The 20744-nt window shown below is 36.3% G+C and overlaps 1 protein-coding gene across 18 annotated transcripts in view; it reads right to left on the bottom strand.

The window, feature by feature from the left end:
• BLTP1 (bridge-like lipid transfer protein family member 1) overlaps window positions 1-20744 on the bottom strand; it is a 117511-nt gene that overhangs the window by 43418 nt on the left and 53349 nt on the right. For 17 of the 18 annotated variants that reach the window (XM_061463071.1, XM_061463098.1, XM_061463144.1 and 14 more), the window contains 20 exons: window positions 20401-20659; window positions 19140-19983; window positions 18185-18255; window positions 17532-17705; window positions 17102-17222; window positions 16225-16371; window positions 15719-15846; window positions 15091-15293; window positions 12321-12518; window positions 11429-11640; window positions 10898-11049; window positions 9810-9960; window positions 8562-8714; window positions 7108-7348; window positions 5972-6120; window positions 5096-5315; window positions 4022-4180; window positions 2167-2342; window positions 1749-1924; window positions 425-1131 (listed from right to left, as the gene is read on the bottom strand). In XM_061463071.1, coding sequence (XP_061319055.1) covers window positions 425-1131; window positions 1749-1924; window positions 2167-2342; window positions 4022-4180; window positions 5096-5315; window positions 5972-6120; window positions 7108-7348; window positions 8562-8714; window positions 9810-9960; window positions 10898-11049; window positions 11429-11640; window positions 12321-12518; window positions 15091-15293; window positions 15719-15846; window positions 16225-16371; window positions 17102-17222; window positions 17532-17705; window positions 18185-18255; window positions 19140-19983; window positions 20401-20659 — 4641 coding nt within the window. The remainder of the gene's footprint in view (window positions 1-424; window positions 1132-1748; window positions 1925-2166; window positions 2343-4021; window positions 4181-5095; window positions 5316-5971; window positions 6121-7107; window positions 7349-8561; window positions 8715-9809; window positions 9961-10897; window positions 11050-11428; window positions 11641-12320; window positions 12519-15090; window positions 15294-15718; window positions 15847-16224; window positions 16372-17101; window positions 17223-17531; window positions 17706-18184; window positions 18256-19139; window positions 19984-20400; window positions 20660-20744) is intronic. The other variant, XM_061463115.1, reaches the window with a different exon arrangement.

Raw genomic sequence — 20744 nt, 5'->3', positions numbered from 1 at the left:
AGCATTTCCATTAGCTACTTGAAAATAAATAGCACATAGGGAGGAACAAACTCAATCCACTCAATTCACCAGAAATGTTGACCTTTTAACACAGTCCCACGCTCAGTGGAAATACAGATTAACAGAGCTGCACAACAATATCTGAGTTTAAAATCAATCAATTAACACATATTTAACTAAGTCTAGGATTGAAAGAATGAAAGCATACTATAAAGGCAGGGAAAGATTTTTTTTTTCTTTTTCTTTTATACAACATCTTGGTGGAATAATTCCAAGCTCTCTGCCCCCATCCTCACTGCTTGTCCCTGTAGTATGAGCTAAATGGCATTGCAAACATTCAAAAACCACCTTATGATCAAGCTTTAGAAGAGTGCACTTGAGCTAAAGCACACACACTAAATTTTGGATTCATGAACTAGTTTACCTGTTGGACCAAAAGTTTCAGAAGACTTTTCTAAAATCCCAGTTGGATCAGAAATAAGTGAATAGAAGTTCAACAGTTTGTACATATTTTGCCAGCACTCAGCAGAAGGTTCACTCTGTTCCGACACAGTAATGGAGTCAGAATCATCCATATGAATGGTCATGTGGTCAACTACATCTTTTGAACCTTTCCTGGACACTTTAGAAGTTCTTCTTTCTGACCTCCCCAAGGAATTCTTGTTTCGAGATTCTTTTTTATTGTTCTCATTGTTTGCTCGTTTGTTCTTGGTGTTGTTCACTCTGTTACCTCCATTAAGACTTCCTCGAGAGCTTCGGCTGAAGTCAGAAGAGCGGAAGTCTCTGTGTTTGCGGGTTTTAAAAGTAGGTGTCGGAGAGGCTGATCCAGCTGTGTATCTGCTAAGTTTGATGTCCGTCTGTGTGGCTTTGATATCATCAATCATAGTACTGAACTGATGAATAAGACGAACCAGTGCCATGTCTACATGCTGGCTTATGGACTGGCAAGAAATTGTAAAATTACAGTGGAAAGTATTATAATAGCGTTTATTCAAATCATGAAAAGAAAGGGCATTAGTGGAGTGATGAGGCGTGCACATGGATTTCTCCATTACAACAGCACTAATACTGAAAGTTTCCAACATCAATGCTGGTTTGAATTCAAGAGGGGGAAGATTGACAGCTCCTTGCCTAAGGAAATTAAAAATACAACTTATTACTTTGTTTCTTTCTATGGACTCAAACACTTTTTAACTCAGTGGTACATCTAATTTACAGAATCCAACCTTTTATTCCTCTTAGGATATCACCTTCTTACCACAGTTCTAAATATAGCAAATGAACTTTTATTCTTCCATACTGCATACTACTAACACAGTAATCATTCAGTTTGACATTATTTTGGCACCCACTCTTTCCATCATAACCAAAAGCTTTACTCAAAATTGGTGGGGGAAGATTCAGCATTTACACTGAAATTAACAACCTCATTTACAGAATTAATTACAAAACGGCATTTAAGAGCCTCTCAAATGTCCCCTAAGATTATTCCCACCAGCTCTCCCGCCCCCAAACTCCAATTTTCAAAAGCAGCCAAGATGCAAAGACTTAAAATTTCCAAACCTTTCCGTAAAAAGATTAAAAAAAAATAATAATATTCTAACAGGAAAACAAAACTGGTACAATTAAAAGAATAAAGGGCTGCTCCTTATTCTATGGAAGTGCTTTGGAATTCTGTAACTCCACATGAAAAACCTATTTTCTGTTCTTTAACCAATATACATATTTTCAAATATATTACAACATACCTTCGAGCTCGCTTGCTTTTTCTTTCCTTTGCTGTATCTGAATCAACAATATCTGCTCTTAGGCAGTCCAAAGTTCCTGAGAAGGAAAGGTACTCTCCAAAGTACATTCTATAGCAGAGTGGCATTGCATCCTGAGATTGAATTCCTGTGTAACTCAGAAGAGGTTTGAAAACAACCTACAAAACAAAACCCACTGATTTACTCCTTATTGTCCAGATTATTCCTATAATCTCACTCCATCATTTGTTGATCTACAATATTTACAACGTCAGCTACATAATATAGAACATTTTTACACATAGGAAATGTGTAAAAAACCAGGATAACATTTTCATCATTGTAAGACTTCTTTTTTTTTTTTCTTAAGTGATATTTTTTCCCTGCAGAACTCCAAAATACATCAGCAGACCACACTTACCTGTGCATCTGCTAGCTGCACAGCAGGAAACCCCTGATTCCCCTCTTCTACACCTGCAATGTCATCCTGACTGGTGCTGTGTTGTGAGTGTGTGCCATCCAGGGTGTTCTGGTCACTAGACAAAACTGTGTTGAAGTCTGAAGCAGAGGGTATAGTAGGAAGGTTGGGTGCCACACCTGAAAAATAAATACTCATGGAACACTAACACCACAGCAAATTTTAACACCACCAACTCTATTAATTCAGCAAGATTAGTTATATAGAAACACATTCCATACACATAGAAAGTCAGAGCCCTAGTCTGGTCTATAACCTCACAAAATTAGCATTCAGTGTAAAGAAACAGTCTGATATTGCTGAAATCGGTAATAGAGATATCCCAACTCATATCTGGACAGCACAAAAATATTTCCTTCTTTTTGCCCTCCTTTCCAAGGCCTTTTGCCTGTACTGCACTCTACAGGGTACTTAACTCCTGTTTAAACTGAAGTAGTCTATAGATGAGTAGCCTACACCATCAACCAAAAGAAAGATTAGCTACAGTTGCAGATACTTTCTTTTGGCTTTCAGTGTGCTATAAGCTTCTGGGTTTTACCAGTCCCAATGCAAGATCCACTAATTAGATGTCTATAGATTAGTCCCTAGTCAAATATGGTCTTCATAAAAATTACTATGGACAGCCACTTCCCTGCAGTTGTTCTACTCGTGAACAATCAGACTTGCAGCACAAGGGCAATGCTCAATGCTGCATCTTTAGGCTGGACAGAACTTAATCAACCACCATGAGACGGAGTTGCTATGTCAGTATAAATTAATCCTCGTTCTCCAAAACTCAAGCTTACAGTACTTAATCAAAGCACCATGACTACACGCTTTAACAGAAAACTGGTTTGGATAGATCTGTGTCCGAGTTAAAATGACCAAGTCTTAATCACAGGAACATGAGCATGCAAACAAACTGCTACAGTTTCAGTAGAAAAAAGTATTGCTGGGGGGAAGGGTTAGGGGAATAAAAATTTGAAAGCTATGCTTCTACCCTGTGATTCTTTTTTTCAGAGAAACACATTCCATTTAGAGAAGCCACACCAGTTAAGCAGTATGTAGAACACAAAGATGTTTTGTAGGATCATTTGTTCAATATTAAAAACAAATTAAAACAACTTCTTGTTGCCTGAGATTAATACATTACTGTTGAAAGACTGTTAGTAGAAGAAACATTCAAATTCAGTGTTAGTGAAAAAGAAAATCAAGATATACACCTTTCAGGATTATGAGTGATGCCAGGCTTACAAAAATAATATGCAAGCCACAATAATTCGTTATGTATTTGTTTCTTTAATACACTTAAGACCTTCAGTTATGTGTATTTCCTTTTCTCCCTTCCCTTACACCAACTGATGACTTCCCATCCCTGAAGAACTATATACTCAAAATAGAAGTTTATGTTTCGTCTCAAAGCAGAACTGAGAAAGAGCAAGGATTCCAACCTATAAAATCTTTATTACAAAACCAGCACATGCAAATTAGATTAAAAATAACAAGATCCAAGGAACTCTGCAACTGAGGATGATTTTATGGTTTAGCTGTGGGCAGCTACACATGGTTTTGGAACCTATATTTACAGTTCCAAATATAAGAAAAAGCTACATTTCTGGAGGCAGGGTGAGGGAAATGAAAACAATTTTGTTTAAATCACATTTGTTTGCTTTCTGGTTTGCTCAGAATTCCCATAAGTAGTATTTACGTCTGTCAAATTTAAGTCCCTTGCTCAATTACTTTTAGAAAGAACGTGGTAAACACAGAACAGCCAACCCAGAATCATCTCTTAAATCCATCCAGCTGTAATTAGCAATACCTGTTGGAAGACTATTGTGTCCAGACTTGGTGGCTGGACTCTCCTGTACTACACTTCCTCTGTTGCCCACAGCATTTGACATCCAGTTATAGAAACTCACAGAAGATGGTTCAGACAGCAAAGGATGTTCAGATAACATGTCTGTGGCCACAGTATTTCCTATACAGATAAATCAGAAGCTTTAGCATTTGTTGCATCAAAATCAGCAAAAACCAGGAATGCAGCAATAATTTTACTGATGCCTATTTACTATACAAGTAAAGTCTAATCCGCAAAGTTTATTCCAGTAAATTATGTGTCAAATAGCACTACAGTTACTACACCACAGAAGTTATGACACTAATGAATGTTGCACTACAAGTGCATTTGCTCATCTCTACCAGTAATTAGAGGAAAGGAGTCATTAAGAAACCAAAATACCTTTTTTTCTGAATAAAACTTCATTCCCTGACAGCAAAGGAGAGAGGTTTTAAACAAAATGAATGCAGTATCAAACTTATCTGGTTTTCTTTTTATAAACTATGACAATGCATTCTGAACAATAATACAGAACATTAAAATTTCAATGTGTGTATTTCAAACTTCTACAAAACACATTTGTTCAAAAGACCATTACTAAAAATACGCAGATTGTTATACAAAAATGAAGTTACTGTAACATTAGTTCCTGTCCACTTTCTGAGCTACTTACAAGGTCAAGAAAAAATGCCAAATACAGAAAGATCATTTCCTTATTCATTCAAGAAGACTCATTTTAAGTAAAAAAAAATAATGTATTATATTCTAAAATTAGTAAGGCTAAGTAAAAGGAAAATATTTTATTTACTTTGTTAGTTTTAATTTCTTTTCCCAATCTGATGCACTTGCTGTTTGTTTACAGGAAATGGTATGATATAGCAATATCTAGGAACTGCTATTAAAGCCTATGATTCTTATTTGGGGGGAGAGAGCGGGGAGGTGAAATATTAAAATAGAAATGATTACTTGCAGTGAAAATATAATACCTTTTCTAATCATTAAAATAAAACCAATCCTTCTTTCCCCTCCCTTTAGCTTACTGAAGCTGCATCATACCTGTTCTTGTTAAAGAACTACTTTTGACTGCAGTTGTACTTCTTTGAGGAGTCCCTTCCAACAGATTATGCAGGCTAGGAAAACTCCCAGTAAGATAGCTGAGCAGACTTTCTTTCCTTGGGCTTTCTTTGACTGCCACTCCAGAACGGCCAACATGCACTGGTGAATCTGTAGCTGTGTCTCCACTAGTGTAGCTTAGGGAATGATACGGATGTATACCCTTGTGAAGAAAACAAAGAAACTAGTGAAGCACTGTGTAAATGGCAAATAGGATGCAACATTTGGTCTGAATACAAGAACACAATACCTACAAAATTCTCATTCCTGCAAACTTTCAGACAAGTAGCAGTTCATTTGGTACAGGTTATATCCCATACAAGTACTGTGTATAAAGGTGCTATTGAATTCTCAAGTATTAAAATAATTTTATGAATAAAAAAGTTTTAAAAGCCTAGCAAGTAAAAAAAAAAATGGAACTGCAAATGCGTAGAATTCACTTAAAGAACGTCTGCAGAAGGAACAGTGCGTACCACTGAATATAAGCCTCATTTGTATTTGGTCTTCATCTGAAGACCAAATCTTTTCCAGCCCTAGTATAATGGTGAGTGTATCCTCTGGGGAAGGGAAAGAACAGAAGCTGGAGATTTCTGACACCAATTGGAAGGCTCCTGATCTGCCTAAAGGTTTAAAACTATGAAACAGGTTCTCTGCCCTCAAAATTGAATAAGAGACAAATGTGTTTTTAAGCAAAGCATCTGTGCCTATAAACCATGCAAGACAACCAGGAGTGAGCAGTAAGGACTGAAGAAGCAGAACAGCTTCTAAACAGGTCAGCTACAAACCACTTCTGCCTTGTGCATGGCACTAGGAACTTACCTTTATTTTCAGAACAGAATCACTGTGAGTGTGAGTCTTGGATAATTTCCTCATGATATCAGCACCAGTTACAGGCCCAGAAGAGCCACCAGCAGGTGGAGGGCGATTAGCTGTTCCTTCCAAGAGCATTGTATGCTCACTGACAGTAGCTGGAACCAAGCAAACAATTGTTCTCACTTGCATATATAGGGGGAATCAAGATTATCTATTATTAGGCACATTTATTTACAAGCAGTCATGAACTTCCAAATTCTGACACACACCTACATACAGCTTCTAGGGAATTTTAAGACTAATAAAAAGACCTCAGATATGGGACTACTAGATTTTGTTTAAAATCTTTTTGTCCTTACAATATCATACAACTGCTGCTCTGCCCTACAAATCCAAAAGCAAACTGCCAAATTTCACTTTCTTTTGCTGACTCTGGCATGGCTGATCATTTTTTGAATTAATATGCTTACATTTGCATGAATTCCACCTATAGGTACATGCATACAAGGAAGCAAAACTGCCACTTGCAAAATTTTTGGTGCAAGATAGAATACATGGGGGAGGGAAATAAAATTTTTCACTAGTTCTAATAATCTAATAGTCTGCTCAAGCAAAGCAAATATTTTAGAGACGGGGAAAAAAAATGTCCATCATACTGTATGATTACATAAAAGTTTCACACACAAACATCTTTGGGTTTTCTCTTTTTAAGCTACCTGCTTAAGATAACTACTACCTGGCAAAGAACAAATAAAAAAGGTTGGTTTGAAGCTATTCCTGGAAGAGTTCATAGAATTTCATGTTACACTTCCTACCTAACATCAGAAGGTCACAACAGAATCCTAATTCCCAGGTAGCAAATAATTAAGTTGATGTGTTTTGTGCAGTAAAGAACAAGACAAAACACATGATGAAAGACAAGTGTTCTGTTTTGGTTTTCCCCAAACTAATAATAATTATTATAATACTATAATTGTAAGCAGCAGCTTCAAAATGAAAACAATTCTAAAAAAGAAGCTTAATGATTCTAAAAAAGAACACTATAATGTATTCAAGCATTAAAACTAAAGAAGATAGAAATGCTCTGACAAGAACTAGTTGACACTATTAATTTTTATGGAGACAGAAGAACACAAAAATACCTGCATCAAATTCAAACTCCGCTCCATCAGCACTTGTGTCACTCTGAAGACCCCCTCCGTTGTCTAATCCAAGTCCATCTTCATGGTCATGGCAGGCATTCATCTGCAATTTCACTGGCTGAGTTGGTCTGTGTAAGCTAACTCCTTTAAAGGCTGGGGTCACGACAATGAATTTCATCCACTGCCTTGCTAAGGCAACTAGACCTTTCTTTAAGGTTACTAAGGCAGGAAGACCATCACTCTTCAAAAACAAACAAACAAAACAACAAATGCGTATCACAGCATTTTAAAGTAAAACCGGGGGAGGGGGAAGGGGGGTGTCAGAACCCTTTAAATCTTTGTGCTCGAAAGGCTTATGACCGATACAAGAAGTCTTAGAGCTAGGTGGTAAAAATTATAGCTTCATTGAACACCCTAAACACATTCATCTGCATGACTTGAGGATCTAGCCCAAAGGGGCCAAAAATAAACAACAGGAAATAGGTTTATTAAATATGAAACAAAAAAGTACTTAAGTAATTATTAGGCTTTGAACTATGGCCTAAAATTCACAACAGCACTAGATTGCCTGTAGAAACAGAACTGAAATTGGTAAGATGAGGTTTTTTTTCCCCCTCGTTGGTAAGCAGTATTTTAAAAACATAAATGTGAGGCAAAAATAGGGATCATTTTGACTGCATCACTGAATTACGCTAAAGAAAAAAAGCTTGGAATCACACAGGGCTATTTCTGCCACAAACTGTGCTATTTCTGATCACTGGGCTCTCAGCTGAATATGTTGAAAAATAGTGTTTAAATCTGACAGCTGTGAAATTGGATTATGAAAATGACACAAAATCAGGAAGAAACACTCCTTCTTATGCCAAATACATTTGTTCAAACAATTCTTCACCCCTACAAAACAGACATTCACATTCCAAAGGAACAAGAAAAAGATTAGATATTTAAGCCTTAAAGTTTTTACAACTTTAGCTCTTTTCTTAAACTGTCTGCATTATTTAAGTATTTCTAAGACATGAAAAGTAATTTTGAGGATAGGATTTGGAATAAGCTAACAATGCACTTGCCTTATGTGAGATTTATTCGAGTTTAAAATTACAGATGCAAATTTTTACTGCTTTACTGCTATCTTTAAATAAAATAAAATCTAATTAAAATAAAATTAACAATTTTAAAGACATGCCTTTTAGGTGTATGATTCCTCATGTATTTACTAATAAAATCGCTTGATAAAAAATTTTGCACATACACAGGCCACAAGAAAACCAGCAGATCTGACAGAAAATGAAATGAGAGAAGCAATATCTATTCACCAATTTAAGGCTATACATGAGTTTCTGTTATATTTTCTTGTTTGTTAACTTTCCTTAATCTGTTACCCACTTTGAGACATTAAAATTGGTACATTTGAAACTAACCCACTGAGTTATTTCCATTTTTACAGGGTAACTCACCATGGTGGCATCCTCAATAACAGAGTAATTTGCTTGATGAAGGTAATGGTGCAATATATTACACAGTAAACAAGAAGGATTTTCTTGCAAGAAACGAGCCACTTTAGTAAGCCTGTTGTACTTGCTCCTCAGAGGAAAGTGCACACTTTTATTCTAGGTTAAAATACAACAATTTTTCACATATGAACATGCTTGCAAACAAAACAAACTCATGACCTACAAGGTTTCCCCTAGAGTACCACGAACTTGTAACCCCTTTTGAACTTCCACAACAAAGATTTGCCTCACAGATACCTACCTTATTTTAAAAAGTGTGTATGAAAAATCATACTTGATACTTACTTATACAAAGTAATAAAACAGAAGGCTGGATTCAAACTGCAGACTTTGCAAACTTGCTTCTGGACTAATAAGATATATATACACAGCAAGCTGAGATTTTAAAAGAAACTATTCATTCCCAGTTACAGAAAAACTAGGGACTTCTCTAATGTTGTTTAATGCTAGGAAAAGTCTGGGAAAAGACACAGGAAGGAAAGTAACAGTAAGAGATTGCTGTAAAGGATGACTTTTCAGTACAGCAGAAAATTAATCCTAACGCTACATTTGTCAATCTTACAGCACATGATCTCAGCAACGAGTAGCACCTCAAAACCTTCCCACTAGATGGTGCCAAGTAAACGAACAGCAGAACACTGCTTACACACAAAACGCTCATTAGCAAATCACTGTTAACACCCAATTTGTCATGAAAGCTCTACCAATCCTGGTTTTCAACAGAAAATTTGTCTATTTTGTGTTTCTTGCTATGTTTCACCCTCACTGTGCTAGTCCTCCCTTCCTCTAACAAGTGGGTCCAAAACACAAAGATTCCATACACAGCAGGAGCAAACAATTCACAATTTCTCCTGAAAGATACCCTGAATATTCATAATTCAACATACCTTCATATTTCATAAAATATACCAGATACTACACCCATTATTTCTTACTCTTCCTTTTCAAAAGGCACAAACTCCAGTTATTCTACCTGGAGGTACACTCCTGAATAGAAGCACAAGACTTCCTCACTGAAATTTGGGTTGTGTACAAAAATCACAGGTAGCAAGTTCTTGTGACCACTTCTGGAAATAAGGGCTCATAATAGGTTCTATAAGTTTGCCGGTGAAAATATCCATAAACTTTAATGTATATACTACATAATACACTGCTCTGCTCTGCCTATTGACTTTATAAATGTCATTTTACCTCTAACGCTTCTGTCATAATGCACCCCATAACAGCACAGATTCGCAGGGTTCCTTCTGTTTCTAGTTTATTTAATGAGGATTTCACTTGATCAATAGGAACAAGCCAAGCACCAACTGCAGGTGTTGCAGTACTCAGGAGGTTCAGCTGCCTATTGAGAAAAATGAAAAGAATTGGATATTCACATTTAGCAGCAGCAATTAGCAAGATTTTCTAATGCTATTATGAATGACATTGAAAAAGGTGGAATGCAACAGAACAATGTTACAGACTTTTTGCCCAGAAAATGACAACTTGCAAAAAAGTACCTAAGGCAGGTTTTGTTTTACTCGCTTACACACTCATGACTCCATCCACTCTTGCTACTGCTACTCCCTCCTTTTCCCATTTGTATTACCTACTGAAATCAAACAGTTTGAAATTCTGGCTGAATTTCAAATTTCTGATTTGAAATCACTGACTAAATCCCACATTAACTGTTACACAATAGGTCATGAAGTACTTTTGCTGAAGGCCTGTGGCAAGAATATTAGCAAAACCACAAGGAGCATTTTCTAATTTATAGCTCTATACTGAGATTAAACTACTGACAGATAGGAATACTTGGCTTATTCTATAAACACAGGATGAAAAAACTATCTTCAAAACATTCATTTTGAACATTGTAGTGCAATGGAAGTAAGATCATGGGTTAAGCATCAGGTTGAATACCAAAAGAACTAAGTTCTCTTCTCTATCATTTCTCCTACCCAAAGCAAACATCCTCCCCTGCCTTTCTCCTTCATACATTTCAGTCTCACTGGAAGATTTTTACTCTAATTTTCATTGTTTGGATTTTTTGTTTTGTCATGGGTTTTTTTAATTCTTTTTCTTCTTTTAATCTTGTGTAAAAAATTTCTAGCAACACTTCCATATAAATGACAACAATGGAAAATTGAATCAAGATTTACTGTGATATATGTAAAACACAATTTTCATTTCCAGAGAAGTGACAAAAATTACTGAAGTTACATTCAGAATCTACCAAACACAGGTGCAATTTAACAAAGCAGAATTCTCACTTTCTTTTAAATCAGGTAAAATCATACCTTGAAAATACATGGGCTGGAGAGCGCACGTTGGTAGGGGCTGCAAAACTAAACCAAATTTCTTTGATTGTTAACTTCATGCTGCAAGAATCTGGGGGAGGAGGCATCAAGGGTATATCTTTTTTTAGATCATCAGATTCAACCCCTTCATCCTTAAAAAAGGAAACACAAAGTTAAAAGTGAAATTGTTTTCCAAACTGATTACACTACATGAGACTGACATACCATACTGTGCACTGCTCATCAGAAATAGTTTCACATGTATTTAGGAAAAAAACAAACAAACCAGAAAACAACGAACTAATGCTGTCCACCAATTCTCCCAAGATAATACCAAGAGACTTGCAGAAAGCTGACAGTTTAGTGTGTGAGTAGACAGCATGAATACAGTTGGAACAAGTTAAATTGTCAGATTTTTTATTAAGGATGTTAATCACAAAAAAAAAACAAAAAACCACAATCCCCCCCCAAAAACCACACACACAAAAAGCCCAACCTAAGACCAACCATTTCCACATAGTAGGTACGTACCTGCTCATCTGAAACTGAATTTCCATTAATATCTGAAGAGGGACTTATTCTGTCACAAGGAAGGTTGTCATCAGACACATCAGTATTATAACCACTACCAGTTGGAGAATCTGAAGAGTTATTCGATGCAAGCAATCCACCTCTTTCTGTATCTCTTGATTTACCCATGACTCCAAACGTATTATAAAATACTGCTCCAGATTGTCTTCCTCCTGTAAAAGCACCCATACTAAGACTGTAAGCGCTTGCTGTGCATAAACATCTATAACTTATGTCCCATGGAAAAGATCTGCACTGAAGAGGAGAAATATATATGATTTTGGTTAAACAAGATGCATTACCATTCTACATAACAATTTATCACTACAATTTTTAGACAATCATCTAGTTGTAGAGCTTTTCATAGCCTGTTCAAAGTAGATGAAGAGTACACACATGAAGACTATTTTTAAACACTATTCATGAAAAGAGTATCTTGGATGACAGAAAACACATATATATTGTTTTCTTTTTCTTTCTTTTTGAAGCCAGCTTTCCCCTCCCAAAGCAGCTAAATGCAGACCCTTACTGTAGGTATGACTGAAAGTTCATGATTTAAGAGATCAGTGAAAGTATCATGTTCTACCTTCACTTTCATTTCACTACCCTCACTTTCAGTTCAGAAACTGCTGACACCAGTTTACATGGAATTATTTCGTTCATTATTATCATAGGTTTGATGACTAAAAAAGGTCCTTTACTGTACAATCTACTATGTGATATTTACAATAGATTTGTACTATTTAGTGTTACCCACGTTCAGCAATTTCTAATCAAATTGCTAATCTAAAAGAGCTAACAACAGAATTGTTAGTTTCATGAAAAAATAATATAAAGCCTATACAAGCTTTACCTTTTATAGTTAAATTTTCAATTCCACACTCAAACATTATCCAACCCCACTTCTCTTGACTAGGCCCAATTCGAGTTACATCTGGAACAGCTTGTTGATCTGTTTCATCCACAAAAGCAAACTCATCCAGCTCTTCCAAAGTAAAAAGAACTTTAGATTTCCCAAAAGGAATTGCTGTTATTGCACAAGTTCCAATATCTGTGACAACAAACACATTTATCACTTTGTTAGAAAACGAAAAATACTTTACATCTTCAAATACCTCTCTGAAGCTTACAATATTTTGGGAGTGTTGTCCCTTTAGTATTCCTCAATACTGAAAAAGGGAAGGAGGAAAAAAAGGTAAGAAAGAAAAAAAAATAAAATCGAAACATGGGCAGAAAAAAAAAGCATAGGAAGAACCACCTTGCTCCCGGTATATTAATACAGGCAGATAAATTTTTAAGCTCAGAAAAAACAAGGACCAAATAACACAAAGTTAAAGCTTCGAGACATACCCAATCCTAACCCATCTGCTTTCTTTGTCGTTTCTAAAGTCATGATTCCAAAGACATGTGTATAAAACAAGATCTTCAGATTTTTATCTGTAACTAGTAATTGGCCTGAAACTACCAAAAAAACCCCAACCTAAAACATTACTACTAAATACCTAAGGTTTAATAGCAAAAAATGGCAGCAATCCTGACAATGCTCTTGGACAATATGTTTTAGTAGAAACACATTTGGTATTTACTATAGCATACTTGAAGGATATCTAGAAATCATGTTCTAATTTTAATTCAAAGACTGCTTCTTGGTTGGAAGAATGTCTATGTCTGTGTTGGACGGATGTAAAGCACTAGGTCTCACTGATTCCTAAGATGATACAGACTCAAGCAGTTTTAAATTCATTCTCTTGTTCACTGTCTAAGATCCAAGAGGGTACTATGCTACCTTGATTTCTTTGATGTTAGGATGTAACTTAAATAGAAATCCTTTCTTCTAGGGACATTTCTGAATAAACTTTTTAAATCATTTTATACCTACCACCTATTAACTCACACACAGAGCTAAATGTCAAATGTCTGAGGAAAACAACTACACTGAACCAATTTATGTCACTTCTAGTCCTCACTCTCTGACCTCAACTTATAACTGCAATCACTTTTGAAGTATATGTGAAATGCTAAGAAACCTAGAAACAAATTCTCAGACATTTTAAATAGAAGATAAGGAGTTTTCTTGGTCAGAATTAAAAAATTACTTAGCCTTCTTGAATGCCTGCAGCATATCTAACACAAGACACTGCCACTAAGATTCTACCTATAACTCAGTAAAAATCAAGTTAAACATTTTCACGTTCTCTTATCACTTTTGTTTTCCTCCAATTTCATCTGCTCACATCTCTGCACAGTGGTGGGGTTTTTTTTGTTTGTGGTTTATTGGTTTCTTCTGTGTTAATAATACTTGCTTCACGGAACACCTCCTCATGCCCTAAACATTCCTAATCTTTACACGCCAGAGTAAAACAGAGCACTAAGTGGTATATATTCCATGAAAACTGCATTCATTTTAACAAGAACGGCCTCTGCTTTTGGCCATCTTTTCCAGGTTAGCTTATATAGGGTCAGGAGTTATAGCAGCTGACTTTAATTCATGGCCTCTTGAAGGAATTTCCTTAAGGCAAACAAGAAGGAAGACAATTGGCTAGGTCTTATTTTAGTTTTATAGCCATAATTAGTCAAAAAACTACAGCTTGTCATGCTGAAATTGCCAGTACAACAGGCACATTATATCTATCTTGAGATCGCTAACAAGCAGTAAGAAAGCAAAGAAGTGTAATTCATTCCTAGCATTAGGTGATAAAAATAGTAGCTGAAGAGGGATTAACTGGGAGGAAGGGAGCTGTCCTGGGTTCAGCAGTAGCAGTCATTTTTTCTCCTTCTTAGTAGCTGGTGTAGTGCTGTGGTTTTGACTTTCGGCCTGGGAACAGCAGTGATAACACCAGTGTTTTTAGTTACTGCTCAAATGTTTAGTCTGACCAAGGACTTTCTGAGCCTCACGCTCTTCCAGGGAGGAGGGGAAGCCAGGAGGAAGCAGAGACAGGACACCTGACCCAAACTAGCCAAAGAGGTATTCCATACCACAGCACGTCATGCCCAGGATGTAACTGAGAGTTACCTGGAAGGGCTAGGGCACTGCAGGGTTGGACTAGGTATCAGTCAGTGCTCGGTCGGGCTGAGGGGAGCGAGTTATCAGTCGGTGGGTGGTGAGGTGTTGTATTCTCTTCCCTTGTTATTTCCTTTATCATTATTATTATTGGTGGTAGCAGTAGTGATTTGTGTTATACTTTAGTTACTAAACTGTTCTTATCTCAACCTGTGGGAGTTGCATTCTTTTGATTCTCCTCCCCATCCCTCCAGGAGTGGGGGGAGGAAGAGGGGGAGTGAAGTAACGAGCTGCATGGCTGGGTTTAAACCACAGCAGGAGCCCAGGACTGAAATTTACCAGTGCATGTCAATATTTACAATGCACACACCAACTGCTTCGAAGTCATTCTTGATAGGTTTTCACTCTGCCTACATTTAAATCTAGCACTTTAGCAGAATAGCAGAAAATAATTCAGAACAACCATCCCACACTTCTCAGATTATATGTAAAATCTCCACATTCAAGCGCCTTTATATCTGAGTTGATAAAAAACCCCACAACTAAACAAGATCAAAGTCAGCTATAAGCACTTGCTTCTAGGAAAATGACATTTCCACTGTTCAAACAAAAAAAGGCTTACCTGTTGTATCAAGGCCTCTGAGTTGCCCATGAACACGATGGATATTCAATTTTGCAGCAATTTCTTTTCCTTTTTCTGCTCCAGCATTGGATCTCAGTGAGCCAGAAGACTGAGGCTGCATTTTACTGGTTTGGATGTAACGATCAAATGCGACAGAATTCCTCCCAGTTTCTGCACTGCTTGAAGTCTCCTCAACTATACCCCTTTGAGTACAGGGGAGAAAACCAACCACAACAATAAAGCGAATCTCAGATAGACATATTTCATTTGATTATTTTTGTTTAAAATTTTAAGTGACATTGGCCCAGCAGTGTTAAAAAGAATACTTTGTAAAACAGAAGATACATATGCTACAGTGGAAAAATATTGGGAAAACTAATTTTATCCTGCATAAGATTAGGTAAGAAAAGAGTTAAAACTAAAGTTCCAAAATTATTCCAGAAGGGTTTCTCCACTTCTTAAAGGAACTAGTTAGATGTTAATTTATAAAACAAAGATGACACATTTTATTGCTTAACTAAGACATGACAACTTTTTCAAATATTCTTCTGCACTGAAAAAAACTGGCATCACTGTAAGTCTTCTAACTTAAGAGTGAGCCACAAACAGTAACATGTAGTATTCTTACCTATTCATACGAACTTGTGTAGCAATTCTATCAAAACACAAAGCTACTAACGAAACATGAGTCACAGTTTTGCTAGAAGAAACTCCTGGGGATTCATCAACAGATGCTTGTAGTAAACACAGGTTCACCTATATGCAAAATTCCCCCAAAGAGTAAAGTAATTTAGAAAATCATGTTACATTAAGAATACATCACTAATTTCAGATACAATCTTTTCTTATACTTCTCAATAAAGTGAAAAAATAAAAGGTAAACCCATCCCACCTAGAAGATGTAAATACACAATTTAAAGACATGGCAGTCAGTTACCCCTATAGCAGTTGGTATTTAACTTGCACACCTACCATAATAAAATTAAGCAGCTCCAAAACAGCCTATCCTTTTCAAAACATTAGTTCTCTAGCACAAATACATTGCTTCACTTAAGCTTTTGGGGAATTAATAATGCAAAATAAGGGTACTTTGGGAGGCACATATCTACTAACACGTAAACAAAAACTTGTTACCTTTGGTACAGTAACGTTGGCCTGAAGACCTTTAATTGTCACATTATCTTGCTTAAGTGAGAGATTAGTCTGTGCTGGTCCGTGGTTTGTTGTTCCTGTAGTGGTAGTATCTATTTTTGTTCCTCTAATGTCCTGCTTTGAAGATAACTTGCAGAGGGGAAAAAAAAAGCAACAACATTTATTCTCACTGAAACTCAGAGCTCCTAAGCTAAAGAGTAACAGGATAGTTTTTTAGTATTGAAACAGCAAGAGATTCCAACATCATTTAAAGCACAATACCATGATTTCTAGAAAAAGGACTGTAGCACATACAGGTATGATAGAGGTCTAGATCTATAAGGGTAGCAATGCCATTCTGCAATAACCTTTCTGATGACCAGATTTCAGCTGAAATTTTAAGTCCTACATATATAAATTATATAGAACAACTTATTATGAAGTAAATAATTATGTAAATAATTGTGAAGTTTAATAAATCATAAAATATGAATATGGTCATTGACTTAGACAGAACTCTTAATTCTGTAGATGCTACCGTACAATTATTTTCTAGCTAAAACACATGCACTTTCACAACTTTGTATGAGGTAGAGGAAAGTTCAAACTATCTCCCCAGCTACTGTAAAACAAGAAATGATGTGTTGCCGATATGGATATAATACATAAGGAACATCAGTTGTAGTAATTTTTAAGAACAGAATGTATGACCAAAATGTACGTACAGTAAGCACAAAATAAAAATAAATATGTACTCCAAATTAATGTAGCATTTCCCTACATCTCAAATCATTGAATTCAATTAAAGCTTTCTTTATTTAAAATATAGAAAACAATATTCCTGCAAATGTTTGTGCATTTTTCTTGTTCCCTTACTTACATTTTCTGAGAAGCTTGTCTTGCTGTTCTGCACAGCATCTCGAAGAACTTTGCAGTGCAGATCATCAACGATTGCTGCTGGGTGTCGAGTGCTAGCACAATGCACCATTGCTTCTATATACCTGAGAGAAAACAAGCCCACAGCAGACCATTTAAAGATACGGTTTCACATGATGGAATCATCAATAATGTTTAAATTAACACTACAGAGAAAAAAATAAGCACTGACAGCCATGAAGGTCACTTCACAGGTCAGCATAACGTTATTTAGCTTCTTCATGGGAAATACAGAATTACATTTATGAGCCTTACTGTACCATCAGTCACATTATTCAATCCTTTTACCTAAACCTTTGATGAACAAACCAGCTTTGATTTTGGATGATTTTTAGCATAATTAACACTGCAGTAGTAAAAGTAAAATTAATTACCTATCCAGTGCCTCAGCTACCAGAGGAGTCAGAACTACATCTACAGTTCCTTTTACTTCTACTATTGCTGTTGTCCGTGTCTGGAAGACAGGGTGATCCAAAGTCCATTCTTCCGTTATTGTTTCATCATCTGTATTTTCTGCTGACTTCTTCTCCAAAGGAGTATACGGTGTACTAGACAAGTCAAATACATATTAATAATCTAGGTTTGTGAAAGAAATACAGAAGAGTCCTGGCATCATTTTAGTTTTCATTAAAATGCATATAATGGCAGGTTTCTTCTACCACAATGCTTAGGAAGCACACGAATATAATCCCAGGGAAAGGCCCTTCCCTAGATTCAAGTTCAGCTTCTGCCAGTGCAATGGACACTTGCCATAAGCATCTCCCAAATTAATTTAAATTAAGTTGCAAATCATAATCTCGAACACGGTACAAGTGAAATCATTTAATGTTTTCTCGGTGTAATTTTTTTCTGACTAAACCCAAACATTTCATAATAAAACACTGTTCTAAGACAGATCCGTACAGAAAACTACTGCTACAAATCAAATTTTGGAAGGGCTAACAAGAGCCAAATTATTTACCAAGAGTATCAGAAAAATCCTACGCTTAAAAAATATGCTAATAATATTATATACTATTCAACTTACTTAGATGTTGATCCTGTAAGCTGCATGCCTCTGTCCAGTAATGAACTGGCTGTGAGACCCTGTTTAACAATCTAGAAGTGCAAAGAAAATAAAAAAAAAAAATACCTAAGGAATCCTCAAATAAAGATTCTCCTTACATTTTTTTTCTAAAAAGAATCTCTCATATGCAGATGCTACAACACTGTATACAGAAATCCCTGGGCTTATTTTTTTAAATGATCTGAGAGATTAGTTTATGAACTTTTTACATAGATAGCGACAAGTTGCTTTAAAAAAACCCAAACAACTTCAAATACTAATCTATGAAAGATTTGCATGAAATCAAAGCTTTTGCTGCAAAGTAGTAACAGATAAAGTCCAGAGCTCAGACACCTATTTTTATATAATTTCCATTATTTTTCATGCATTATATATCTTTCATGTATATATATTTTTCACGTATTATATAATTTCCATTATTTTTCATGTATTTCAGCTTCCTTAAGCATGTATGCTCACATCACATGAGGAATACAAAAAATGAAAAGCCCAAACATTTACAAAATTTTTTTTTTTAATTTGAGCTTCAATTTTATTTTGAAATAAGGCATTTACTGCCTAGATTATACTTATTGGTATTAAGTGTACTGCTACTGAAGTTGTGTGTAACGCAAATTTTAAACAAAACTCAAATAATCCTTCAGCTGCATATCACTCAACAGGCAGTATTTTTAAGTGCAATAATGATAATTCAGAAATATATCCACAGAATTCTAACTCCATCTTTTCTGTTTCAGAACTTCCCAGCCACATAGCCCCATGATATGAAGTTAGAAATCCAAGGTATTCCTTAACTAAAAGCAAAGAATTTCCAAACTTCTCATAGCTTTATTTACACATCTGGTGTGCTAAGCAGTTTTAAGTAGTTTCAAATTCTTATTCCTTTCTCTACTCCTTTTTCCTCCACCTTCCATACCTTAAAAGTCGGGACAGAAAGTTGCTCAAAAGAGGATGAACTTTCTTCACTTGTTGGCGTGTCAAGGTCTAAAGGGCGATGTAATGAGGATTTTGAAGTTCTTTTGTTAGTTGGATGCTTTACTGACCAGTTGATCACCTGATACTGTGTAAGGTAATTTTGGTAACATGCCATTACAGGCTGCTGGGAAGTTATTTGCTCACGCTCCACAGTCTTCTCAGATTCCATGACGTATATGTTCTCAACATGCTCATCTTCTCCTCCCAGAGCCGAAACAAATGAAGCCTGGGAAGGATGAGTCTTAATTGGCAATGTTTTAACATCTTGACTAATTTCTCCATGGACTGTGCTTGTTAAGGGCCCTTCTACACTGTGATAAATAGACCCTCTACTATATTCAACTTTCTGAGCTTGCTTTTTTCTCTTCTTCCTCCCTGGATAGGTACCTGGACCTTCATCACTACTTATTGGTTCAAACTCTTCTGCTGCAGAAAAATAAGCTTCACTATCAGCCATTGACATACTGGAATCCATTGAACGATACTGATGAAATGAATTTGAATCTGCAGATGGAGTATATGGAAAAGAACCAAAGCTCCTCCTTTGCTTTGGGGAGTCCAAGACATTTTCATCACTGCGAGACACATCACTGCTGAACTGCACACCAACGGGAACAGGCTGCTTGTCTCCATAGAAGGCTGCTGTGAGGCTTTTGGTGCTCCCAAGCCGTGTGGAGCACACCGACGCTTGCCGTTTGAGTGGAGACCTCAGGGGAGACTGACCTACAGGCTTTTCCTGGGTGCCAGGGGATGCAGGGCTGCCCCCTGCACCCTCAACAGCAACACTGGAAACAAAAATTAAAGGTTCATTTGCTTATTTTCTTATTAATGATTCACCTGTTTGCATTATAGCAGATGTCAAACACTTCAGTGATTCCATGACTTTCTATTAACAGAGCAATTGTTTCATTAATGCTGATTTCAGACTAAATTCTGCCACTTGTTAGTCCACTTTTCTACATATACAGGAAGAAAAACGAACATTAATGGCAAGTACTGTTGTCTCACACACTGAATTTTCTACCCAGATGAGGTAACCAGCCCCATTAGGGATTTAAAGTTGTATTCAAACTAGGGAATGCATTTCAGTAGTACCATTAGAAAATAACCAACACTTTATAAATTGCTGAATGTAAGGTTTTTTTCTGTCATAACATGTTCAAGAGTCAAATTATACTTCCACCTAGACAAAGAGTACTAACCTTCCATGACCATCTTCCCTTTTTGCACCAGACAAGAACTCCTTCTGTCCCAAATGATCCTCAGTAGTTGATGATGGACTGTCCTTCTCACCTGCAAGCAAGGGGAGCGCAGCACTAGAACTGCTTGTTTCCTCTGAAGATGATGAGGAGCTATGGGAGCGCAGTGGTACTTGTAGGCTCAGATGTTGTACTTTTCTTTCTGTTTCTGTACCCATAGATCTGTAATCCCAGTCCTTTCTTTTTACACCATTTGCTTTACCTAGTATCAGAAACAGAAAAATTGAACATCTGGCAACACAACTGCAATGGTCTCTTCCCTGCCCACTGAAATAAAAATCAGTGTT

This window comes from Pezoporus flaviventris, unplaced genomic scaffold (assembly GCF_033815535.1).
Source record: "Pezoporus flaviventris isolate CSIRO_AGI_PZ_B2104156 unplaced genomic scaffold, CSIRO_AGI_Pfla_v1 ptg000002l, whole genome shotgun sequence".
Taxonomy (NCBI): domain Eukaryota; kingdom Metazoa; phylum Chordata; class Aves; order Psittaciformes; family Psittacidae; genus Pezoporus; species Pezoporus flaviventris.
Note: the sequence above shows the minus strand (reverse complement) of the source record. Positions and strands in the feature narration are given on the sequence as shown.